The sequence below is a fragment of the Strix aluco genome, chromosome 11, assembly GCF_031877795.1.
Source record: "Strix aluco isolate bStrAlu1 chromosome 11, bStrAlu1.hap1, whole genome shotgun sequence".
Classification (NCBI taxonomy): Eukaryota; Metazoa; Chordata; class Aves; order Strigiformes; family Strigidae; genus Strix; species Strix aluco.
Genome location: NC_133941.1, coordinates 12,220,670 through 12,247,681, shown reverse-complemented (window position 1 = coordinate 12,247,681; position 27,012 = coordinate 12,220,670). Strand labels below are relative to the sequence as shown.

The 27,012-nt window shown below is 44.1% G+C and overlaps 1 protein-coding gene across 7 annotated transcripts in view; it reads right to left on the bottom strand.

Annotated features, from left to right (window-relative positions):
- Window positions 1–27,012, bottom strand: part of ITPR1 (inositol 1,4,5-trisphosphate receptor type 1) — a 171,271-nt gene that overhangs the window by 55,083 nt on the left and 89,176 nt on the right. For 3 of the 7 annotated variants that reach the window (XM_074836080.1, XM_074836081.1, XM_074836085.1), the window contains 5 exons: window positions 24,472–24,498; window positions 14,205–14,240; window positions 12,476–12,526; window positions 8,943–9,075; window positions 7,494–7,684 (listed from right to left, as the gene is read on the bottom strand). In XM_074836080.1, coding sequence (XP_074692181.1) covers window positions 7,494–7,684; window positions 8,943–9,075; window positions 12,476–12,526; window positions 14,205–14,240; window positions 24,472–24,498 — 438 coding nt within the window. The remainder of the gene's footprint in view (window positions 1–7,493; window positions 7,685–8,942; window positions 9,076–12,475; window positions 12,527–14,204; window positions 14,241–24,471; window positions 24,499–27,012) is intronic. The other 4 variants (XM_074836083.1, XM_074836084.1, XM_074836086.1 and 1 more) reach the window with 2 other exon arrangements.

The window sequence follows — 27,012 nt, the reverse complement described above, 5'->3', positions numbered from 1 at the left end:
GGCCCAGGATCACATCTGATTGCCGCACAAGAGGCCCATGGTACCCAACCGCCATGAACAACACAAGGCTACCAAGACAGGAGGACAAGCAATGCAGCTGAACCCTGATGTAGCATCACTCTTCCTTTTCTTCGCCTACATTGCTCAGTCACACAGATGGGCACATCAAAATCCAAGCATAAAACCTCCCTTTGGGCAAAAAGGCTGAAAGATGCTATGATACAGGAATACTGATGGCCCAAATATACTTCAAAATGTAATATCAGCTGCAGCTCATAGAAAGACTATGTGGTATTGTTACAATCTCATCTCATCCACCCTGTTCTCAATCTCACCTATGCATCTTACTGCCCCCAATAAAAATTAAATCATCTCTGCAGGAATGACTCCTCGCAGCCTTTGGCTGTGTCTCTCCGCGCATTATTAGTAGGGCTTGCTTGTTTTTATCATGGTGGTATCCAACAGCCAAGGGAGATTGAGACCTTACTGTGCTAAATACATTAAAATACATGTGAAAGATTCGGTGTGCTCCTACCGGCTTTGCCATCTCAAGTCTCCTCACGTGCTGTGGATCGCCAGAGCATCAGGACGCAGATTTCCTCAGCCCTGACTTAATTACTAGTGCAGGTTCAGCGCTGTGTTTTGAAGGTAACTGTGCCGTGAAGGAGGGTCTGATGTGCAGCATGCTTCATTTCAGAGAGGGCTCTCTTTCACAAAAGACAAGATCACTGCCTACAGTTGAATCTGACAGTTGATATAGGTCCTTATCAACATTTTTTTTAATGTCATGTTCTAAAGTAACATACTCAGAAGGTAAAAAAAATAATTATGGTGTGTTTTAACTTGAGAAAAACTCATTAAAATGGTGGAAGACATAGGTGGTTATTTAATACATGCTGATAGCTTGCTGGTTTTGCTTTAGTTTCCTGAACAGGTATTATTAAAACAATGTAAAAAAGATGTAACATCCTACAGCAAAGAATTCTGCCTGTTATAAATAGTAGAAATTTTAAGAGACCTTTTCTGATCAACAACCAGAAGTTCTCAAGTGCTATTTACAAAAGTTTAGCAATCCAAAGATATTCTTCCCTCTGAAGCATTTATCATCATGTATGATTTTGTGTGCTTGCAGATATCTGTGACTCTTACAAATTTTGTAAGTTGTAAATCTGGTTTAGAAAGTCCAAAGCACAAACCCTAAAGCACCATTGTGTCAATAAATCTATGTTTTATATCACCAAAACTTCTGTAACATTTTGTAAAATTTTCTCCCAATTTTGAAGTACAATTGCAGTGGCAGAGAAAAAGAAATTAAGTGTTTTGGCAACCAAATCAGACAGGACACATTTAGGCCAACAGGGAAAGTGAAAAAAAAATAAAGGGGGTTGACTGGCTGATTCCAGCTATTTCACTGTTGATCTTTTTAGCATCACTTATCCTTCCATTTTTGTCACAGTATTTCACAGCCAACGCTACAGCAAGCCGAAGGACACAGATCCGTCTCCCAGTTAGTGCTCCCTCAAGCCTGGAGGCTGCGGCAGACAGCCACAGAAGTGAGCCCCATCTCCCTGCTGGCCACGTAGCACCTCGGTCACTTGGTTCCTGCGGCTCTTCTATGTGCCAGAAACACAAACAAGAATTGGATAGCTCTGGATTCAATTCCTGTTGTGCATCGGTTCTGCAATTATTTAGTAACTATCGATCATCCCTGGACAGTCCGAGGCACTGAGTTCAGCAAAAGAGACCACAATCCACCGTGCTGGAGTTTTCTCACTGATGGCAATGCACAAGGAGAAACATCAACTAACTCCAAGTCTGTGTATGGTGCTAGGCAGAGCTGGAGACAGAAGTCGTGCTAATCCAGTGTTTCACCCAAACCAGTATTTCCTACTAAACCAGACTAGTGAAGAGCTGGCTGCTGTGATTTTTGGTATCTCACTTGTTCAGAGCCCCCCCCCCCCCAGTACTTCTGCATCGGGCAGCACAGCACCGTGCAGCCACAGCCCTCAACGAGCACTCAAAGAGGGCACACAAAATGCACGGCTCCTCTCTGCGGGCTGAACTGAAGAGCCTCTGGAAGTTAAAGCAACTCGAAGCCATACAGCTTTTTGTACAGTCACATCTCAAAGAAGCCTCACATATATATGGTGAGCTCCAAACCCTGGCTCAGCACAACACGGGTTCACTCTTGCCATGCTGTGATGGAGGCACAACTCTCTGGTCCACCACCAAAGGCTCCTTGGTGCCATCTCAAGTCGTGGTGGTCCCTGGTCCTCATCCCATACTCTGTGGGAAGGAGAGGTGTAGAGCAGATCCCATCATCATCCTCTGCACAGGAGCAGTGACTCTGCTCAGATGCCTTAAAGCTAGGAGCAAATCCCACTTCTTTCCTGAAAAATAATCACCTTTTCCTTGGGTGCTGACTCCCATCACCTCATCCTCTGTGTTTGCAGCCCATCTGCAGAAGAACTGTGGATGAAGGGGGAAGGCACCACCACACCTCAAAGTGGTCGCTCTGCATCACGTCGCTTTGGGATAGTGCTTAAAAAAATTCCTGAAACTAAACGAATGTCAACCACCTCATTTTACCTTCCCTTGCTGGAAATACCAACATGTGCGTGTGGGTAATTTGTCACACAATCTAACTTTTGAGAAGATCCCTAATTAAACAAGCAGACCAAAGTCTCCATGGAGAGGCAGTTATGTAAGGGACTTTACTTGCCATTAACTTCCACCGACCAAGGAAACCCGAAACTCTACAGAGGTGAGGCAGAGTAACGGCGCACGTAATTTTTATTTAGCAGATGAGAGACAAGCGTTACAGGAGAAGTCCTCAGCAATTTCCTCCACTGTCATTCATTTGCCTGGGTTGCTTTAACGGAGGAAAACTTGCCATGTCACAGCGTGCGCAGGGAACGCACCAAGCTTTCATTTCTCCTGAAGGAGATGTAGCACCAGGCACGTGAGCTCCAACAAGGTGTGCCCAAGCCAGCACCCGGGTGGATGGACTCAGGGTGCAGGGCATGCTCGCCCCTCACCATTTCAGAGCAGACCATGAAGCCGGTGGGACATCCCGCCCCCCCAGGGCTGCTGTGTGCAGAACCGCTGACGCCAGCTCTCTTGAGGTGGATGCTGAGGGTTATATAAATTAATAAAGGGGTTTATGTAATTTTCAGTTCAGTGAGCTGCAGCATTTGTCAAGTTAATTTGTTGTCTGGTTTTGACCCTGCGGTTCCTCCTCCGCTTCTGTCTCCTTACAAAGGAGGGCAGGCTTCCCACTGAAAACCGGAGCTCCTGCTGTGCGGGAGCAACGAGCTCACCGGACACAGCTACAACACTTTCATCACCATCTCTGTTACCAAGAACCTGAAGGTGTTTCTAAGTGAATTCCAAAATCTAAAAATAACAGAGAAGTTTCCATCCAGAGAGCTTTAAGTGGGCAAAGACCTCTGTCCTTCTCCCAAAACAGTTTATCACACCCATGTTCACCCCTAGAGCAAACCACAGACCAGCCTGGGATTTGATGTGCCATACGCTACCAGCTTCATCTCTTTCCTAACATAAATTGGGAGTATTTCTTGTCCTGCTTCTCCCCCACATTAATTTTCTTAACAATACAATAAAAATCACTCCTGTCAATTATAATAAGGAAGATTTCTAGGTTTGCTTTTCTGCTAGAGTTGGCAACCACCTACTTTGCCTAGCCTTAATATTGGCCCTGCACATATCTAATGAAACAGTAACACCTATTCCAGTTATCCCTTCCCAACTAAATGGGGATCTGTTCTCCCACTGAAGCTCATGGGAGTTACCTGGGAACTCCCATTATTAACCATATTACAATCATCATGTGCAAGTTCCTGTGTGTCAGTACAAACCTTTGCTTAACTTCAGGCCGAATTCATTTCCCGTGTGAAAACCTGGAGTTAAGAAAGTGCCACGTAGGGGTGACACCTTTCTGGCTTTGCTGCCAAAAAGCATTTTTACATAACCTGTCCCTATCCCACCAGTTTCCTATTCTCAAAGGCCTGTAGACATAAGCAATTTAAGTTCAGTAAAAATTATTCAGACTGAGCACAGAATGAACTTGTTCAGAATAGTATAAATCAAGAGCTGCTAATAATAACCAAAAAAAAAAATGTAAAATGAAGATAAACTGTGTTAGGCCTCAAAGACAGGCTGGTTTGGCTAGGTCAACTTTCACAATGACAAATGCGTCTGATGCAAAATGAACACAGTTATTAGTCCAAAGACTGAAGATGACTATTCCACTGGCAGTTACTGGAAACTGCCGTAGAACTTCAGAAAATCCACTCTGCAGGTTGCTGGGGCTGTGAAGCCCTACCTACCTCATCTGCAAAGCTTACCAAAAGAACACAGATTAGAGAAAGATCAGGATAAAATACCGGAAAGTATTGCGTTCATTTTCGTTAAGTGCACGTAGTTTCCATAAGCAGACAAAGTTTGCAGAGTATTTTGTAAAAATCCAATCTTACTAAGTAGGAGACCATACAGTCAACAAATCTTTACTGTGCTGTAGAGAAAGACTGCTTTATAAAACCCATCGGATTCGAAGCTGTGCAGACTAGTGAGTACCCTGGGCAGCTCTCCTGTGAAGGCAGTGCTCCCCAGCAGCTGAGCTGCACCCATGGCCTCCTGTGTTTTCTGGGTGAGCAGATAAGCTATTCTTCCTATGTGAAGAGCAAAAAGCTTGGTTACATCAATTTACTGTCTCAGAACACCAGTGTAACTTGGACATCATTCAGCAATTACTTGGGAGATACAAACCTGAAATCGTGATTTTACTAAAGAGCAAGCCTCCACCTTCGCTTTGATTCACCAGCGTTGAGCCAGCTGTTCTCCCAGAAGTTAAGCTTTGTGGTTGGTGTTTTTTTTGCCATTAAAGTTTTATTTGCTTGGCTTTCATAACTAAAATACCACTGAAAGATCAGAGCGCTGCATATGCGCTGTTCTTGACTGACACTGCAGTAGTCCCCACGGGCCCTGACTGCGAGAGCCAGTGCAAGTGAAGCAAAGCACCAGCAAACTCACTACCTCGCACCAGGAGATGAGCCAATACAGAGGGAACTGCTTTGTGCACTGATAAACCTTCTTTTTTTGCCTTTTGCTATCAGGTCACTGGATTGCTATAGTACAAAATATCTACATTACAACGGCTCCACAGGATATTTTCAGTCAAGTCTCATCTGTGCTTTGCATGCATGAGTAAGAGCTCCTGGGTGTGTCCAAGACCTCGGAGCTTACAGCATTAGCTGTAGGCATCACAAGTCATTTGGTTCCTAAAACATTCTGTACTTAAAAGCAGCCTACACCAAAGCCCCCCCCCAACCCTGCACCACTGCATCAGAGCACGTACACGCACATGCACCAAGTAGCTGCTGCCTGCCCAGAACATTTTCTAAAGGTAAAGGCAACCGCCAAGCACTTATTGCTGAGCAGGAAAGGATGGAAAATAGTTACTCTGGCTTGCGGAAGTAACGTCTATAAAGGCAAGGGTGCAACAGAAACTGGCAGGACCATGAGGCACGGATGTGAGAGCGCTACGCCATTTGCTACAAGCATCCTATGCCAACAGCTCGTTCCTCACCACACAGTTATTTTACAGACTCCCAGCTCCCAGTTACAAACAGCAAATGCCAACTAAAGAATCTCCCTTTTTGGTGAAAAAGGTGTCTTTGGAGATGGATTGCAGATTTCCCTGTTTGTTTCGACCAGATGAGCTAAGGAATCTCCTTCCAACACTGACTCGCACACAGCAGGAAGTGACTCTACTCGGTCCATGAGTTCTGGGGTCCAGTCCAAGCAAAGGATCTCTGCACATCAGGCTGGTGCAGAATTTGTTTTTCCTTCCAGCATGACAGTGTGAGGTTACCTGAGGCTGCCTGAGAGCGAGGAAGATGAAAGCTCAGCTTCCTTTACGTTGGAGAAGAGCAGGAAATTTAAAGGAGTGACTCTCCCCAAGGAATGTTAATCCTGTCATTGCAGTTTAAGGTGACATGGGATTTTAAACACTTAATTCCCACTTTGTCTTTTGCAAAGAAGCTTCACTCTACAGCATATACACAGGGGAAAAGAGGGTACTGATTACAGAGACAGAGTGAAGGAGCCCAAAAATGTTCCCTCTCCTCCCAAGGGAAGCTTGCATGAACACAAGAGGTGCTGCTGTAGAGATCTAGTGCATGTTTTAACCATAATGATCAATTATAACTCGTCAGGATTCAGCCCCACATTACACTTAACCAAATCTCACCACATGCTGCTGCCCAGAGGATACAGCTGCTCTTTAGCACATCTCTGGTCAGGTTCGAGCCTGACATTTCTATGGGATCAAATCTGTTTTCACCAGCAGGCTGGTTTTCCATCAGATCATCCACTTACTTCAACTCACCCCACAGCTGCAGGAGCTGTATGAAGAGGGGACAAGCAGTCGACCACAACAGGATGGGCTGTTTGGCAACAGCCCACAGTGAGATTAGATTAAGCACAAGGCAAAGCACTACCCTCAGTCCGGTCAAACATTACTCCCAGAAGTTGCCAGGGAGGTCTAGTTAAGAATAACATTGTAAGTGTGGTGGCTCTTTGCTGCTCCTGCGATACCAGAGAGACACTGTGTCTTTTGGTGGTTTAAATGTTCCTAATTAGGATGCAGCACAAATGATATCAAATTATAAGCCTAAATCTGTATGTGTATCATTTGAATGTTATCGCTCCTCTGACTGAAAGGAACAATCTGCAAAACTGACCTTCTTAAACAAATCACCAATTGTTTTGTTCAGACATGTGAAACACATTGCAGCGGGGTAGGAAAGGGGTAACACTCTCTGGAATAGCTATGCATAAAGCTCGTTGTCCAAGGCAGAAACTGTCTGTTTGCAAACAGAACACATGAAAAGTCAAAAGAATAAGATACTACATGTGCAACAATCTTTGTAAGCATGTTTTGCCATAATAAAGTTTTACTTTCTGTTTGGAAGAGTACCGTACAAGCTGTTGGTGTATGCTCACTAAAATCCATACCAGGCGCAATTGCCATTTAGGGAAACCAAATTCTGATTTGAAACACAGAAACGAAGGACCGCAAGATTACAGGAGAACGGTGGTGGTCTGGAGTTTACTGTTATTTTAAATTCCAGTCTGAAATCTAACAGCTAGTTGTAAATGTCTCTGAGCATGCTGCAGTTGCTTCAACTTACTCACAGAAGTAGTCACATTAACTTACACTACAAAGCTGTTTTGTTATACATTCCTCTATATGGCCCTGGGAAATACCTCAATTACCCAGTGCCCTTGCAAACATTTAATAAGTTAACTTTTGCATGGTAGACACTGGTATTTTTCTTAATTACAGGTCAAAGATCATTTAGTCATTTCCCCCCGCTTCTTCTTAACCTCCTTGAGTTCCCTGGATTTCATAAACACATTTCCCTTCCCAACCTGTTTTAGCTGAAAGCAGAAGTTTTCCATTTCCCTACCTGTATTGTAGTGTTCCCACCTTCCAGAAGGGCAATGGCTAGCAGGATGCTCTCATGGAAGACTCTGTCACTGGTGGCATTCATGATGAGATCTATGACCAGGTTGGATGCACCTTCTTTATCCAGATGACACTGGACATCTGCCAAACTCATCTCACCTCGGCTCACTGAACTTGATCCAGAGCTTCCTCCTAGAAAGGTGACGAGAAACCAGCTGAGATCCAAACCCCTCCACCCTACGGTGATGGCACCTCTCTTCTGGTTTAAATTATTAACCTATCCTGAATGATGCATACACATTTATTAATAGTGATGAACTCAGCTCTGAGCATTCCTGCAAGGAAGGGTTTGTAACTTAAAGCGCATATTGGGCATGTTGTAAGATGGACACTTAACATGGCTTTAACATGTGAGAGGTGATGTCCTGAGGGAGGACAGCCTGGGTTGGCAATGGGAAATGGTTACTGGCACCACTGCCCTCCTTGGCAGCAGGAGATGGAAAGAGGGCTGGTGTACTGGAAGAGGATTCTGGAAAGAGTGTGGATTCAGGGATGCAAAGAGAGGCAAAGGCTCTGCAGGACCAGTGAGGGGGTGGAGAAGAGGCGAGACAAATTCCACAGGATGGCAAAGCCAGCGCCCTACAAAGTGGAAAAGTATGGCAGTTGGCAGCACAACGCAAGGACAAAGGAAATATCTATCAGCTTCAGAAAATACAGGGAAATAGGTGGTATTTCTTGTTTCTGATCAGGCCTGCTTTCAACAGGTTTACCCACGGTCTTTATTTTGAACAGGCAAAACCCACTGAACTGTGTTTTGACAAAACGTGCTTGACATTACTGACTTCTTCAGCAATGGTCTCAAATCAAATCAACTGCACTTCCTAACTAACTTCAGAGGTTTTGTTCATCCTATCCTGCAATCTCTCTGTAATACAATGAAATCTTTTTGTTTCAGATACAGATCTGACATCCTTATGAGCACATTCCCCAAATATTATTACAAATATTAAATTGATCAGGTTTTCTAAATACGTTCCTTCAAAACAGAGTCACAAAATTCAAGCCAACCCAAGTCAGTCTCTGGGAACTATAAAACGCTCTGCCTGCTTAAAGTACTTTCTCAAATGCACTCAGAGGAAAAAAGGACACTGCTCTCATCTGCATGAGGAAAAACCAGTTGACATGATTAGAGACAGGAGAGCAATGCTTCAGCTCAGCCTAAAGTGGAATCCCTCAAGGAGAGTTAACACATATAGGAGTTTCTAAAGCCAGAAGCAACATGCAATCAGGACTTCTTCCCCATTGATGTGGATAGTTTCTTTTCTGGGGATTTCACAGAACAGAACAGTAGAAGAAAAAAACAACCGTATTTCACCTGTAGGATACTGATTTGTCAGGCAGAGACAGAGAGAGAGCACCTGGCAGGGCAGATCACAGGAGCACGTCCTACCTCCTGCCCCGGCCTTGCTGGCGCCTCCAGCAGACAAGGGGCCATTGCCGAAGGTGGTGAGGCTCTCGCGCCGTCCCGCCGGTCTCACGTTGCCATAGTAACGGTTGACCAAAACTTGCCTGAGCGCCTCACCCTTGATTCAAAGAGGATAATGAAATCAAGATGTGAGCTTAATGAATAAACAAACGACTAATATTCAGTAGCAAGGGGTCTGATGCTATCCTTAGCCTACTCGTAGCGAGGGAGGGGGAACGGAAACCCTGGAGATTTGGAAAAACCCGCTGAGCATCTCCCGATGTGCTTGGGCAGGCTGGGACACCAGGGTGGGGGTGTCTCATGGGGCTTAAATAAGATTACGGGTTCCCAGCACCAGAAACAGCTACAGTTCAGGTTTTATGTAAAGCTTTGCAGACAGATTTTTTTCTTAAAGACATTTTTTAAATTAAGATCTATTGTCTCAGTCTTGAATGTAAAAAAGTTGCATCTGTATAGCACCACCACAAAATGAAGAGGAGGATTAGAGAAAAAGTAACATTAGAAGTGTTTTGTGAGCGAGCAATCCCACCTCCTCAAACCTATCTTGTTTTGCCATTTCATCAACGTTACGGGGACGCGCTCTTTCCTCCCCTCCATCAGCAACCGATGCGATCTAACGCTGTCAGCCGCCGAGCGGCAACCGAGCCATCCCTGCTGCATCCCAGCTCTTTGTTCCCCGCGTCCCTGCCGGCAGCCGACTGGTCACGCCGGCAGTCAGCATCCGAGCACATGAGCCTGCGGACTCTGGTCCTCGGATAACCCCGACACCCCGGCCCAGCAGAGCACGTGCTGCTGCCGTCAGCGGGGGCCAGAGGAGACCAAAACACCTCCCAGGTTGAACCTTAACCCGCGGACCCTGCACTGCAGTCTGACAGGAATTCCCCGTAATTCAGAGCGCCGTACAAAAGCTGGCAGTACTGCCAGCAACAGGCAGACACACAAACATCGCAGTGGGATTAACAGATTTTTACAAGGTCTTTGTGCAAAGACTGGTGATTATTTTAACCGGGAGCTACTGCTCTGCTAATGGCAGCATGCTGCGGTTACAGCAGTACTACCCTGAAACAGTATTTGAGAGAGCGGAGGAAAAATTATTATATTAAAAATACGTCAGGATGAACTAAAGTATCTTGATCTCCATTCACAAACCAAGTGCTTGACACTAATTTTCAGTTGTATTTAAAAAGAAATTAGTTGTCTGACTATAGATTCAAAATGTCATTAACCACAAGGTTTAATACATTAGCTGTCATACAAGTGAAGCCTTATGTTTTGAACTTTGACAAGAAGCCTTTAAAACACAAATAAGTAAATGGAACAATGTAAATGTGCACTAATTGGCTCATACAAAACTCCAGCACTATCGCAGACATGCTGCTTTTGATACAAAGCGGGCACTCACAAAAGGTAGCTTAAAGAAAGCCTTATACCCCAATGCACTGGAAGGACAAAAACCTGTCTGGAAATTAACAGTCCTCTACCAAATTTCAGACATCACTTCCAAACGGAGAAGCCCAACACCCACCTGCAGTTGGTCAGGGATCCCTACCCGCCCTGCAGAGCTGGTGCTAATCTCAGGGCTCCCCTTCTTGTCAGTACAATTTGACAGATTAAAAATTGTTCCTACAGATTATTAGTGTGAAAGCTGCAGCACAGGAGCTGTGTTTTACAGAATCAGATGGGGACGGGGGAAGCAGCAGGGAGACAAGATGTAAAATAAAAACACAAGGAAAGCTTTCCAACCAGCTGCTTCCAAAAGTCCCCAAAAAAAGAAAAAAGGCAAGCTACTTTGGAAGCAACAGTAAAAGAAGATGAGCACCTTTCCAAGGGGCATACGCTTCCTATCACTGCTTGGGCCAAATAGTGAACATACAGGGGAGGGAAGAGACTCAATTTAAAAGCTCAAGCAAATTCTTATCCCAGAGGAGCTACAGTGACTGACAGCGACATGAGAGTGTTTAGTACATGATGTAGCGCTTTAACCATCTTTCTGCTCTCAGTCTGGCAGGTAAGGAAGGCTACGTGACAGAACAAGGTCAAGCCAGACAAAAAAACCCCTTAACTACATCTTCCTTATACATGTGTACTGATTAGAAAGGCAACTAGATGCCCATATAAGCCCTATAACAAAAATCAAGTTACAATGGAGTTCTCACATTACCTTTTTCCTCTCTGTTAAATGAAGTGGCAGTCGTCATATCAACTGGCATTTAAAACCAGTAATTTTTACTACTTATCACAAAGATAACAACACACATCCAACCACAAGAACTGTTGTTCAATAAACTCCACCTCCTCCTGAATCCAGAAGGGTAATTAAAGCTCCCAGAATTGTCCCTAGACTCTCCTTCTAGTCCACCATGGAGCAGAAGGCAACTTCTATTCCATGGTCAAAATAGTTGGGAGAGACTTCCCTGGGAGCTGCTGCTCTGAGGACAGACCTGCAGCCCCTCTGCTGTCAACAGGAGTAGTGTATCCAAAACAGGACAAGTAACCAGAAAATACAAGTGGGAACACATCAAGCATTTGCTGTTCCTAGGCCGAAAGCATGCTGATCCATGATTCTGGGAGGTTTGGCAACCTGCATTCACCAGCATTTCAAATTCTAACTGGGAAGAAAAACTTTGTTTCCTACAAAATTATTCAAACCCACTGTGTTAGCTAACAAGTATGGAAGTATGTGATCAAAGTAGAGGGGAGAAAAAAATAAGTGGTATTTAAGAAATGTTATAATTAATTCAGCTGCAATGCTTGGCTCCAGAACAGTTCTTTAACCATCATGTTACTGTTGTACACCACTTTGATGCGTAGAGTATGCAAACAAATATCAGATGTTTGGCGGCAATAAGAAAAATCAAATATGCTACCTAGCAAAAAAAACCCAACAGCATTCAATTTCATCTGCATTCACCATCAAGGTAAACTAACAGTAAGCAGTATACAAACATTACTATACATGTATCAGTGAAGCAGATGCAATACACAACTCTGTTTAAGTGATATCAAAAACCTGTTATAACTTTTAAAACATAGAATCTTTAGTAATAGTTAAGAGTGAAGCAGTTATAAGTTGCTGCTCTTCTGTTCCCAGCTACAAGAGCAGAATAAATTGAGAAATGTATTAATGGAGTTGACTTTGCAGCTTGTCTGTTTACGAAGGGGGAGGTGTGGCCAAAGCAGACAAACTCCACCAGCACTGATTAATCTCACTTTATAATTGTGTGATCATCATCAAGGGGAAGTGCTTTGAAAGTATGAACAGACTAGACTGGGATCTGAGGTTTAATTTGGAGCAGCCAAGCACTTGCCCCTTCCATTTAATACAAGAGAAGGTGCTCCAGCACCCTGTTTTGTAAGCATGACTGATCATTTTAGATTTTCCAAGAGACCGACAGCAAGCAGTTAACCACAGAAGTTTCTTACATGACTTAACGCTTCACTGTTTAAAAGGAAAAGGTAGAGGATTAGTTCTGAATGTGCTTGACTGCTGTACGTACCCTTCTATGATCCTCCAGTTGCCTCTGTGGTAGACTTTGATCAAGCTCCTGCTGTGCATGCAGAAATTTCATTTTAAAGCAGAACAACACTAAGGAGACACTAACATCTTTGCACTCATGGAAAATATTAAGGGAAGTCACAGCTGAAAGCAAGGAGGGAGATGAGGAAGACCGACTGACAAACTATCAGAACAGAACATCTGCCCTCAATTAGCTCTGGCAGCACTTAACGAGTCTGCTCTGCCACACTCCAGCAGACCACCATGGCATGCACGTATGCCAACACATTCTCATGGATTTAAAGAAAACACAAAGTCTGTCTACTATTACCAGTAACACACAAGAGTTTTTAAGAACCCAAACCATGCATGCCCATGCATACACATACACAGATACACACACACGTACAGACACCCCGCCCCACTATACGCACACTTTGGGGGGAAGTGTAGGTACTTCAATGTATCTGACCGTGGTCAAGGAAGCTCTTTTGAGACTGTGGAGGGCCTCTGCCGAAACCTCTGGGGTTTCCATTCCAATGCCACGGACTTCAGGGAGGTTGCACTGATTTACTGAACAAAGTCCCTTGGCATGTGCATGTTTCCAAATCAAATCTCTCATTTCAGATATTAAGTATCTAAAGGAAGCAAATTTCCAGGGATGGAGCTTCCACTTCGTAAACCTGAAGTACGTTGCGTTTTTTCTGCTTTAAAGCACTCCGAAAATGTTTAGAAGCAACCACTCAGTATGGGGACACATCTTAAACCAGGAGCCATCTCCCAAACATCTCAAAGTCATTCTATGACCACTCAGACTTTCAGTTTACATTTAAACACTCTTCCACAAAAATTACAAATACAAGGTCTAAACCACCACAAGCTGCATTTTTTTTCCCTTCATGATTTCAAAACATACTTATAATCTTTGTATTTATATAGCTCAGAGTATCAACACTATCCTAGATTTAGACTCCCATGTGGTTTCATCTAGGCTTGCCCTGATACAGCACCCAGTTGTACCATTTACCAAGGCCATCGCTGGACATCCCATTAATTTCAAAAGAATTTGAGATTTCATAAATTACTGTCTTCATTTCCACAAATAATCTGTTTTATAAGAACTGATGCTGGTGTATCTCATAAAGGAAACGTGGTTACACATCCAATTCACTATAGGGCTAGTAACTTTGAAAAGGGGAAGTGATCATTAACTGTTTCACTGTGGCATTTTAAATGGGGCACCTAACTGACTCTGGGATTATGAGGCTTCTACTAACTTCTGACACCTCCGTTCCCTTATCAAGGTTTTTAAATATGTGAGACAAAGGGAAACCCAAATTCTGTATTAGGAGCCAGAGAAATTAAGTCTCATTTTGCTAATGCAGGGGGAGTTGAGAGAAGGCTTTTCAAACTCTGTCTCCCTGAAAAGCTAAAGGGAAGCAGCTGAAAGACCCACACTACCTTGGACTGGTTACAACATTGGTCCTTTGGGTTCCTTACTTTGTTCAGGACAAAGATTTGGGACTGGTTTACGTGCTTCTGTATGTTTTCAGACTGTCATGCTGATGCTGTATTGGATTAAACCACTTCAACAAATCGACTTATTTTTCACTGTCTAGCACCACGCAGGAACACACATTTCACAGGGTTTTTACCAACAAGACACTCCACCAGGACTACTTCAAAACACCAATATTTGCCTGCTGTACAAATATAGGTGGGTGACACACCTCTACAGGGCTTTCCGTTTCTGGAGGTTGCGGCAGCTAGTTGAAAGTAAAATGCAGAAAAATTAGTCATTCTTCAAGAATCTTTCATCCCAACAGAAATCTAGTGGTCAACACTTAGGGGAAGGGAGCTAGCAAAGCACGTAACTTCAGCTGAATCATCACAAATTAATTACAGCCCTAATTACTGTTCACACCCTCCTCCCACCCACCCACCATGCTCCTAAAAGGGCTACATTTTGAAAATTTAGCAGGTATCCTTTGAACATCCCAAACTACTTTGCATGAACACAGAGGCACAAGCAAAAAGCTTCAGTTGCAGGTGCACACAGGCCTGCGATGCAGCAATGCACTTTTGGGCGGCCCGCTCACACCACACACCCGGGATCTGTGACTTGCAGAGGGCAAAGGCAGCACACCCATCCCCAGAGGGGAGGAGGAGGAGGAGAAGGAGGAGGAAGCCAGGGCTGCAGTCACAGAAAGGCAGCAGCCTTACAATGTTAGCTGAAAGAATGCTTCCAGTGGATTCTCATCTATAAACATACTTTTCTTGAGATAAAAGATACATGATACAGCACCAAACACGAGCAAAACAGTAACAGCTTTTCAAATTTAAAATGCTGATCATCACACTGAAACAGATGAAGACAAGCAACTTTTATCTAGTAGAGCTTAGACATACAACAGAGACCTAAACATTCAAAGGAAACTGCCTACTTCATTGTGGGTAAATTGATTTAACTTCTCAGGAACAGACACTAAGAAATAAGACAACAACGATACAGTAATACCAAATTAAGTCAGCCACTCATTGTCCGTGTCTGCCTAGAGGGCACACAAACTAGACAGACAAATAAAGCATAGGCTGGGAGAGCGACCGTGGTATTTTAACCTAATATCTGCTGCAGCCTAGGAAATGCACAGCAAAGGGAGAGGAAGGACACGAGATCCCGAAGTTGAAATATGGCAAGACTCCGCTTCCCAGGGAGGAGCCAGAGGAGTGAGCGCTTCCCCCGCGGTGCTGCGTGGGCAGGGGCTCCTTGGCCGGGAAGAACCATTCTCTGTCCTTCTCCTAATGGACTTTCCTCCTGGCTAATTCACACGGCCTTTGGTACACCGCTTCCTTGCATTGTCACCACTCTTGGAAACTTCACACACATGCAAACCATTTGTCTCTTGGTCCAACTGAAGCAGGGAGTATTTAGGCCACACGGATCAAAAGTTAACAGGAAGAACCTCGTTTATGCAGCGGAACACGCAGTTCCTGCACTGCCCACTCTGTACACCCTTGCTGCTCGGAGGCTGGACACTGGAAACACCCTATCAAGTCATCAGGGAGTCTGGGCACATTGTTCTGATTGCAGACACTGTCTGCACAATTTGCCTCAGAGCAAAGCAAAAAATATTCCTCCTTTAAGCAGTCAACAGCAGCAAGAAAATGGTGCATATTCCCCTGTAAGGGAAATTAGGTACCTTCCTTCTACGGAAGGGGAGACCCAAGCTGGCAGGTCAAGTGGATACAACTGCCACAAGATAACATCCTGGGGGCTTTGGATTCCCAATGAAAGCTTCCTTATACCCAGGCTTATACCTTCACCCCCAATTCAAACATACATGTACATTTTGGGGCTGAAAACCAGCACAGACGAAGAATCAGCATGAAATTAGTTTGATCTTTCCAACTTAATTGGAGAAGGAAAAAGTACATATTCTAGCTAGCAAATTCCTGTGCCTTCCCACTGAAGCACAGACAGCATGTATAAATAGATCAGCATGTTAGAACCAGCCCCACAAACTCATCTGCAAGCAAAAGCTACTGCCCTTGGCAATGCTTGGATGGATCATTCCAAATAAGCAGGGCCTTCAGCAGCCTTTCAGTAAGAATAAAAACTCTAAATACTGAAACTGTTATTCAGTCAAAATTGGTTAAAGCTATAGTTACCGTGCTACACTTTGCACAACCCTGTGTGCTGCAACAGCAAAGTATCAGCTTACACTTTACAAAAAGGATTGAATAGGGTGGGAGAGTAGACTGAAGTAGTAATTGTGCCAGATTTCTTGTGCTTCCATATACCTCAGCTCTCTACCTGGAAGAAAAGTGATGGCATCTGGGGGGCAGGGGCAAGTTTGTGGAATTCCAAACAGCGGCCAGGTGAGTGCCACGGACACAGTGGCCAACTTTCAAAGTGGAACGTAGTGGGCGGCAGAGCCAGAGAAGAGTACAACGTTTTTACTTTTTGCTAGCAGTAGCAACAGTTCCCTTCAACTTGCTGTGTAAAAAAACCCCTCTTCCTTTGAAGTTTCCATTCCCGCAAGGCTGGCAAATAAACCACTCATCATTAGCTGTAACAGGAGAATTACAATTTCTTTGACCTGCTGGTGACCGTAATGCTTCTAGCAGCCATTTCCCCAACACAGACTACGTGTGTTTCCCAGAATGGTCTTTATCTGACTCAACAGTGGATGTATCCACCTCAAAAACCACCAAAGCAAGTGACAGCTCAAGTGTAAACTCATACATCTCAACTTCAGAGATATGGAAGGAAGCTTCAGACCTTTTCCTTTATGGTTTTGAGGAAGGTATGAAAGTTTTATTTTCATTTGCTTTCAAAATAACAATCAAGGTGAAAGTTGTCTAATCCTGTCTTTCACAGAAAATTCAAACAACTACCACTGTGGATAAAAAAGTGGAAATAGTTTGAGGAAATGCACAAAGATTTTCATTCATGTTTAAAGTCTCGGGATTGCTCTTCTCAGTTTTTTTTTTTAAACTCAATTATGTAATAAACATCCAGAAAACTTAGCGCTTAAAAGGCTTGAAATGCATTTAAAAGGCAAATGGAGATTCCAGTTCACAGACTGGGTCTCCTCCTGATAGTGGCTTTAGCAAAAAAGGATGGAAAACATCTCATATTGTAATGTTAAAAATGGATGGGAAATAAACTTATCAGAAAAACCTGCATGTTTGTGTGAACACGCACGTAAGAACACTGTCAAAAACGTGATCTTTTCCTCTTCAGCCTCACCAAACTTTGGAATTTTGACAAAATAATGGACAAACCTGCACAGTTACAAGCACCTCCATGTAAGGTCAACCCCAAGTACAAAGGATTGAAAGGTGACAAACCTCAGACTGCTTAACTTCTGCAGGCTGATGCCATTTTCCAAACTACCACACATCTCCTTTGGGTCTTTTTCCAAACATCCCTCTAAATCAGATAGGAAGGCGACTAGCTGGTGCAAGGCAATAGTAAACTGACACCTGTCCTGGGAGGTCTTCAAGATTAACACTGAGCATTTTGAAGAAGCTTAGTCAAACTGAATTGATTTGGCTTAGCAGAGAAGCAATGGCAAGAAATAAGATGCCCTGCGCAGGAAGTCGGGTTAAATTACCGAGCAATCCCTTCTGGTCCTGAAATCTGTGAATTCAGGAACCGACCCAACTCCATGCATATGGCATCTAATTATCGGGGTGGTGGGGGGAGAGATTTGGCATAGAGGAGGAAAGAAAAAGGGGAAAAACACAACTACAGAGTCAAATCAGCCAAATATCACATTAAGCTTTTGATAGCTAGGTTGTATATCCAGATGCAAAGAACTAGAGTGAAGATGTCAGGCAGCGGTCATTCTGAAACCACTGCCTTCTGTCTTGGCTCTTGCATTACCATCTCCCATATCAGCTGGAGTTCCAAGGGACTGCTGGTTTAGATAGAGTCCTGGAAGTCCCTTTCCATTTTTTCCTCCCTTTTCTGAATTTCTCCTCTTTTCTCTTTCAAATACAGTGAGGATAGTTCCTACTTGAAAGACACACAAAGGCACCGCCTAGTCCAGATCATGACAACAGACTAGAGCACAAACTATGTTGCTGTCCTTCATAGTTCTTCAATAATACCAGAAAACTCCACATAGGTTACCTGCTTGCCAAGTCTCCTTTGTAAGGCCAATACTGTTACTTTGTAGAACCAAGAAAAAAAATTTGGATAGGAAATTTCTAGCCTCTGCAGATGATGTGTAGGTGTTTGTCAAACACACATTTGACTTGCTATGGGTAAGTTTCAGGGCAGGGGGAGATAATTGGGAACCAAGAGCACTGAACTGCTTTGACAAACTTCCCACATTATGGTTTACCATTGTAACAGACCTGCATCAAAGTTGCTGAGCAGCGTATTTTTAGTGATGGAGGATCTCACACTTGCATAAATCAAGAGGCAGTGGGAGATGTGGAGCAGTACCATGTCCTGGCACAGGTCCTCAGAGCCATACAGCTCTCCCAGCCTTCACAGAAGACATGCAGGATTTGCGGGGGGCATATGCAGCCCCCCAGCTCTACCAGCGTGCGATGGAGCAGCAACCACACGCTTACATCCCCTCGCCTTGTTGCTGCGGCGCACACTCAGATTGGGGATGCGGCTAAATGTTTTTTACCCCCCCTCTTATCTCAGTGAATTTGCAAAGACTTTGTGCACTGCCAGACAATGAGGTGGGAAATTTGGCGTAAGGGCTGTCAGTGCCTGCACTGAAAGGTCACCGAGATCTGCCTACAGGAATGCCTTCTCTCCTTTTCCAGAGTTTTCAGTTGAGAAAGCATTTTCTACTTGGGCTGGGGCTTTCCTAGAGTTAAAGATCTCAGCCTCTGATACGCCACTGACCTTCAGTGGGAGTGCAATCACTTGCTTCTCTTTAAATCCTCATTCTTGCAGGCCTTTTACAATAACTGAATATAGTAAGAACTATCTTCATACACGTTTTACATTAGCAGTTTTAATTAACTAGTGAGATGGTATAACTTTTTTTTTTTTGTTAGAAATAACTGTAAGAAATGTTCCAGTCTCCTTTTCCAAAGAGCTCACCAATTCCAGTTCATGCAATAAAAACGGTCCAAAGATTGCAGGATTTCTGAAGGAAAAAAAATATAAGGCAGCCCACAAAAATTTATGAGCGCCTGCATTTCCTCTGCTTGAGACATAACAAGTGAAGCACTGTCTAAGTGCAAAATACACAAGAGAAATGACTGTGGAGTAAGCTCTCTACAGGAAAATAATTTGTGAGTGCATCTCTCCAGCACTTAAGAGGTTAATACATTTTCCAACTCCAATCAGAAGATGCATAAAATAGCACATATTTTGCACCTTACTCAGCCATCCTCCTTTTAGTTTATCACTGATAAAGAGCACTGAGAAGGTTAATTCAGTCAACCCCTTTAAACCAGGATTTTCAGTTCCCTTTCCACCTACGTGAAACCTGAAGACCAAAGTGAAGAGGTGAAAAGCAAAAAACCCCAAAACTATATTGAGTGGGTCTGCAGGTGTATTTTGCTGGACACCATTTTATCAGCTGCATAAAGAAGTGTCATTACTGACTAAAGATAGAAAAACGCCCAAAACAAAAAAAACACCCCAGGGTTTTACTTAATTCAGTTTAAATCCTAAAAAGGACTAAAATAATTACATGGGAAACTCCAGGCACTTATAGTTTTGCTGGATTTGGTCATTTTGGTGTTTGCTGACCCCTCCAGCCCTGTGGAGGGGAAGCAGCAGAGCACCCCCTCTTCACCCTGAAAAATAAAATACAGATTTAACGGTATGGGACTGGTGGTCATAGGAAGCAGCAGCCCCACGGGCACAGCAGCTACCGGTGCAGACTCGGAGGCCAGCAGCCCCGGCGCGGCCCGTGGTGACTGTAAACATCTCCACCGCATTTATTGGCAATTACCGCTGAAGGTCACACATCAGCAGCGGGCCTAAATTCCAGGAAAAAAAGCTGTTCTTATGTAACTGCTGCTTGAATGTTGGCAGGTGCCCAGCAGAGCAGCTCACTGCAATGTGGCTGGGAGGGGGAAAAAAGGAAAAAAAAAAAACCAAACCACAAAACTAGGACATCTCTCAGCCACATTCAGCATCCTGAGCATGCCACCTGCAGGTCAGCACTAATACTTCTCTCCTTTTTGGTCCATTAAACATTAGTGTGTTTCTCTAGGACTTATACAATTCAGTGCCCAAGACTCACACTGCAGGTGGAAACTGGGCCACGGTGTCCCCGAACACCGATCCCGACCCAGGAGAGTGGACGGGGACATCACGTTGCAAACAGAAATGCCTCAACGGGGAGGGAGCTGTGCTGCCTGAGCTGTCCTGGACCACAGGGAACCCATGGAGGAGCTCACCATCTCAACTTGAGCTGTGAAACACCGTAAAACCTGCATCTGTATCATGCCTGGACTTTTTAGTGGGTTGAGGACTGAATTAAAAGTAAATGAAGCTGTTGTGTCTAATTACCACCAGGGTTTAGTTATCACTGTTGTGTGAAGATTCACACTTAATGGCACTCAAGAAAAATTTATCTTGGTCCTGAACCTCTTCTCCAAGAGACCAGCACAGTCAACAGCTCCATCAAGAACGGTATTACAGCAGTTCCAGCCCAATTAAGAGTCCATCAAGAGAGACTCAGCCCAAGGGCTCTTACAGACAAGGTGCCCTGCCTTGGGGGTTTCTGCTTTCTTTATTGCTTGAGACACCTGCACAGAGCCAAGGTTAAGACCACCCTACTTAACTCTTTAGCTCAAGTCAGCCCCCTTCAGCTCCTAACGTCTGCCCGATGCTTCGGGAGAGCCCGTGGAGTCAGAGAAACAGCAGCCCTGACACAAACTGAATGACAAGCTCTGAGCACACAACTCCCCAGGATGAGGACAAAACCCAACACAAACATATTGCAAGTAAGGTGCAAATAAGGTGCAAAATGGTTTACAGTTTCTGATGGTTTTGGTTTTCTATCAAAACAAATTGTGCTTTTCATCCATCTTTAAAGATACCTTTTCTGCTCTTTGTTTTAATATCAGTCTTATGCAGCCCCTATCCCAAAAGTCTGTGCACTTTTACAAGTTGACAGGAAGCTGAATAGTTTGGAAATACTGCAAGACGACTCTCATTCTTAATGTATCCCAATTTCTGTGCCCAGAAGAAAAGCCTTTTACACGAATCCTGCCACAACAGTGGATGCTGCAGGGTTCAAAAACACATCTACAAGAGCTTAAAGATGCCATCACCATATTTCTGCCAGACTACATCATGGTCCTCAAACTGTAGTAATAGATGTTGAAAAAAACCCACCACACTACACTGCTTCTCCTTGGAAAACTTTCCAATGAAAAGGGAATCCCTCCATAAAACGCAAGTGAACTAGGCCAGTAGCATTGAACAGAACTACCGCCCCCCCTTCACTCCCACAACCCTTCTCCAGCACTGCAAATACTCCAGCAACCCCAAGGGCTCCGCCAGGCATTTGCAGGGGGGGATGCTGCCGACCTCGTGCTCAGGTCGCAGCCTTCCCCATCCTTCCTGTTCTGCAGGGGATTTCCTACCATCGAGGTGAATTCCAGCATTATTCACTCAGTGAAAAGGACACTCCCTTTCTTCACTCGCAAAAACGTTAAGGGGGACTGTAACCCAATTTTCCATCAAGACTCTCAGTAACAAAGGCATGGACATCCTGGCATTTTTAGTATCTTTTATTATTTGGATCCATTGCTCACTGAAATTACCTTGCAGTTCACAACTAAGATACATAAACCAACCTATGTATACAATCACATAAATACTATGAAATCATGCCATAAGACAGATACTTCATTAGAATTTTACCTGGAGGGAATAAGGACCATTTCAGGTGATCAAAAAAATTAAGTTGTGCATAGTTTGATAGAAAAGGAAGTTAATAATTCTACTAATAACGGACATTTTTGTATTCTTTGCCCTAAATGTTTACAGTTTCCAGGGTTGACAAAGGGGGGGAAAAAAAAAAAAGGAAATCCTGGGATTTCCTTTGAGACTTGTCAGTGGTTCAAGCCCCGTCTGGATCTCTTTCTATAAGCAGCCAGTGCTCATTGCCGATGGTTATAAACACACCTACTCCCTCTGCACAGTTGCTCCATCGAGGAGCAATAAAGTTCCTCCTTTGCAGCCTCCAGCCCAAATCCTGAATTGCTCTGCACGCTCTGGCTGATTTATTGCAGGCAAAGACAGCACATTACAGCCAGAAACTGAAGGGAAAGAGTTTCATATTATGACTTAATTTGCAATTAAACAATTCAAGTTTCTGTTTGAAGTTTCTCCAAGATAAAATTATATATATATATGTGCTATTCTGGGAAACTGTAGTGCCACATAATCTAAGGGGTCTAGTGCCTGACGGAAACATTAATGTGCTACAGATTAACTTTTCAAAAGCATGCTGCTGGTGTATAGTCCCCAGGTAAGATGGGAAAAAAAAAATCTTGGTTTATATAAAAAAGAAAATAATTACACCAGGGGTTAGACGGCACCTCTAACTGTGTAATACTGGAAGTCTGGTGTGAGGCTTGGAGCTGCACCCAAGATGTCTCGTACTAGCACAGGTCAGAGGCAATGGCAGCGCAGTACCCAGACTTGTGCCCCATGAAACGCTTCCTTCCCATCAAAATCCGACTCTCGCTCCCAGCATACATCCTACTCATCAGCTAACTCCACGCCCGTCAGCAGGAGGGACATGCTACGAGCAGAAAATGTCCACTGACAAACAGAAGGGTGAATACTCCGAGCAGTCCTAGATGATAATTTTCCGATAAAGAGCTTTTCATTGAAGCTGAAACCAGTGATGAGAGACTAGTGAAATTTTTCTTAGGAAAGGTACCTCAGACCCTGGCTGGACCTTCTGCTCCAGCCTGGAGAGGGGACCCCAGTGCACGGCATGATGACGATGATGACACTGACCTGCGGCACAGCAGGGGCCTGAGCATCCCACCCAGAGGCCAGGTTAAAAACAAGCCAAAAAAGTTACAACTCCAGTTGGTTCTTGCAGGGAATTCTGCTCCTTCCCTCCCCTAAAAGCCCTGCTGAACAGAAAAGACCCTCCAACCCAACCCTGGGCCATGTGTACACTTTTTGGTCTACTTTTGTGGTAAATAGTCTGAATTTCAAATCCATTTCAACAGGCAAGGTCCCCAAATATGATTTGGTTTTCAGAATGAAGCCTACCCAGTGAATTCAGCTGATCAACACCAAAATTAACAAGTTCTACAGAAAGTAATTTATGGCATATTTCATTATCTATTGAATAAAGAGCAGTAAAATTTTAAAGTATTTTAAGCAGTTGAATTTTGTTCCAAATAAAAGGTTGGCTTGGGAGAGAATGCAGGAAACAGAGTACAGAGAGGAAAATATTTTTTTTCCGTGGTATTTCAGTAAAATAAGGTGCCAGTCAATCACTTTCTCAGTATTATACATTTATGCAAAAAGAAACTCAAATTTAGTGCCCACACGTGGTTTTTTTTGAGCTGGATGAGGAAGTTGCAGCAGCAGAGACAGCTCAGCTCCCTCCCTCCACCCCGTGCACCAGTGCCTGAACCAGACACACCACTTTTTTAAGTCCTTAGAAAGCTTAATTTCAGTTAAACTGAAAGTTCTCACTCAAATATGGCTTTTCCGCCTGTAAAACGGCTACATACGGCATAAACACAGCCCAGGCTGTCCCACTGCCAACTGAACGCACATTTTTAATGATAGGAAGATTTTCACACAGAAATAGCTTCAGAAGTCAGTAATTTTCATAGGGTTACACCACATTGCTTTCACAACACATCCAAACGTTTTACATGACTTTATACACCAAACCTTGACTGAGAAGCGACAGGAAGGACAGCGAGATGCTTTGGTGAATTGCGTGCCTGTCACCTTTTTCGGTAAAGCCAGCAATCCAGTTTCTGCAGAAGGACCCAGCCCTCCGCAGCGCCGCCTGCACCCAGCTGTGCCGTGAGTAAAGGCTCTCGCTCCTCAGCAAGCGGAGACACCTCATTCAGGGTCTTCTCCAGCTGGCTTTTGGCAGGTTTCTTCCAACACGTGCGAATGCCATTAAAGCTCAGGATTTAGTTTTGCTGAAAGAGCCTGTTCACCAATGGTGTGGTAATCACAGCCGAGTGCTACACGCTACATGTTTTAATGGTGCTCCAAAAACACTCAGAGCTGGTCCTAAACTTCACGGGATCTATTATAGCACCAGATGATTGCAGACTACCAGAAGTTATTACTGCTTTTGAACTAATACTCCAAGTAGTGACATATGGAATTAGTTATGGTAACTATTCCTATCACAGACACATGGCAGACTGGTAACTAATTCACTGAGACAGGCATACATATTGGGAAGCTAAGTGTTAAAGAGACAACAGGACAGATCACAGGGCTACTCATAAAACAAACACCATAGAAACAACACTATAGAAAATAAATAAAATTAAAACCTCAGCATTATCCAATTCAATGGTGATCTGCCGGAAAAGAAAGAAGAGGAATAATTGAAAGCAAGCATTAGTAAGATAAATTACAAATGAATTTCATGTTAGGATCTTATAAATCATTTAACACATTAATGCTGCAATCCAACACGGTGAGTATTTCACAGTTGGCATGAGTAACATTTGCAAGCGCCGGGATGCGGCGGGTTAGGGAACTGACACTGCTGGAAGCACTGCGCTAGGGAGCTTCGGAGGCAGGATGCGCCCCGCTTTGTTCCTGTGCCAAGTGACAAACCACGCGGGCTGGCTGACCGAGATCCAGGAACTTCACCCTTGGGCATAAGAGTCATCACCAGCATGAGCTGTGAGCAGCAGTAGGCGTGCAGAGGCTGGATTTCCAGTTTGGGAAGAGAAATGGAGTTTTAAAATGTAAGTCCTGCAGAACTAAGGCTAATCATCTGGTAGGCACCCAGGAAGACGTGTATGAATGACATGTTTCAGCAAAGTAAAAAACTTGGGTCTAGCCTACACTGTCAATGTAGTGAAGTTTTCTGCCTATTAAATATACCACAGTATGCTTCCCATCACGGAGTGAACCTGAGCGCGTGCCAAGACGAGGAGTCTTTAGCAATATGTAAAACTTCGAGCCTTCCCACAAGCTTCTGTACATCTGTGTTCTCACCACGGTTTTTGCATGCTGCAGAGGAATCCCAGCTGTTTAATGAAGGCCTTTGCTAATGGGAGCGGACAACACTGCATTCTCATTACGCTTCCCACCTACAAAAGGGACAAGCGCACAGGCCAGGAGGGTGCGGCATTTTTATTATTTGTCCCAGAAGATTAAGTGTGAGAGGAGGAGTACTATCTTTCTATAAATCAGATTGTTCCAGCGAGCACCACATGGTATTACAGGGGAAAAAAAAAAAAAAAGTCACACGCTATGCCAAAACTCCCATGGCGCTCTGCTGCTGAACACTACTTTGAAGTGACTGCTGTCAATTCTGTGAACATCTGACCTACACACAATATTACTGGTCACAAAATCAATATGCTGGTCACAAGAATAAGTTTTGCCATCTTCACGGATGTAGGGACTCCTGTATTTAGGATGGGCGCTTAAGGTGTTTCTCCTTTTTTTTTTTTTTTTTTTTTTTTTAGATACTCCAGGATGATTTTAAAAACAAAAGGTATTGCCTTTTAAGTGGTGACTAAATACAGTTACATGAGTCACAAGGGAGAATAAATACGATTGCACTTCTCACAGCCAGACAGTAAAAGCTGTTCTACTACTACTAGCAGTCTATCTGTAAGCAATCAGCTGCTTTTTCATATTCGGAAATCCACTTCACAGGCAAGCGTATTCTTATCTCGCATTACGTAACTGATCTACTGTTTCAGAAATTAATGCATTTTCTACACACTTTGAAGATTTTTAGACTCTTCAGGGATTCTCAATGGTCTGAATGGTGCAAGTTATCTTAACTGTATCTTCTAGAAATACTGCTCCACCTGAGTTGGCCAAACAAAGTTTAAGGAACTGCAATAAATGAATTTCCATTTAGAAAAATCCAAGCGGCATATTGCATTTGAAAGACAAAAAACCTCAAAGCTCTCCCTTGAGTTTTGTTAGTGTATAGTTTATGTAGTATATATCATCCACCCTTTCTCTATTACTGAAGGTGACCTCTCTCTTGGCTGTTTTTAACAGAAGTACACTGATATGCTAATGAAGTGTAAAACTAAACCTATGATTACACTTAATCTTTTCTCAGCACTCCACTCTCGCTAAAGAGGATGACCGAGCCCAACTCCCCTATTGCAGGAACAGACTAAATTCTGTAGGCTACAGCCAGTCCCCTTCCAGATCAGACTCACACTGTATCAGAGACATCTTAGTAAAGGACCTGAAGGAGAGGACAGGAGGTCCTCGCAGGGCTTCATCTTGTGCTGTCAGGACCCAGCACACAATACTGCCACTTCAGTGGAAAAGAAACATCTGCTGAAAGTGAAGTTGGAAACCTGCAGTTGCTGCCCCTTCCTACCTACCCTGCTGCCCTTCTCTTCCCACATATATATGCCTTTTGCTTGCACTTGACTAGGGCATTCCCCCAAATTCAATGAGTTTATTTGAAAGTACTGCTACTACAAAGTAAAAAAAAAAAAATCCACAGGTAGGACCACAGGTGTGGAGCAAAGCAGCAGCAGGAGCCAGGAGGTGGGCTGGACCTGAGAGCCGAGAGGCAGCAGCATGTGAGCCGAGCGTCCCCTGGCAGGGAGCACAGCACCGGCCATCCCTACCCTTCAGGCATTTTCCTAGGAGCCTCCTGCTCCCCGCTGGCACTGCTGCGTGCTCAGCTGGGTGTGCTTATGTCCCAGCCCACACGCGTGCCCATGCACACCCACATGCACAGCTGCCTGGCTCCCTCTGCTCTCCCTCCGCGGGGTCCCTGCACTCCGGCATGCCCAGGCCTGCCTCTGGCTGGAATGGCAGCAGGGCACGACACTCTGCTCCTGCATCCTCCTTGTTTCTAGCTGGGCAAGCCAAAG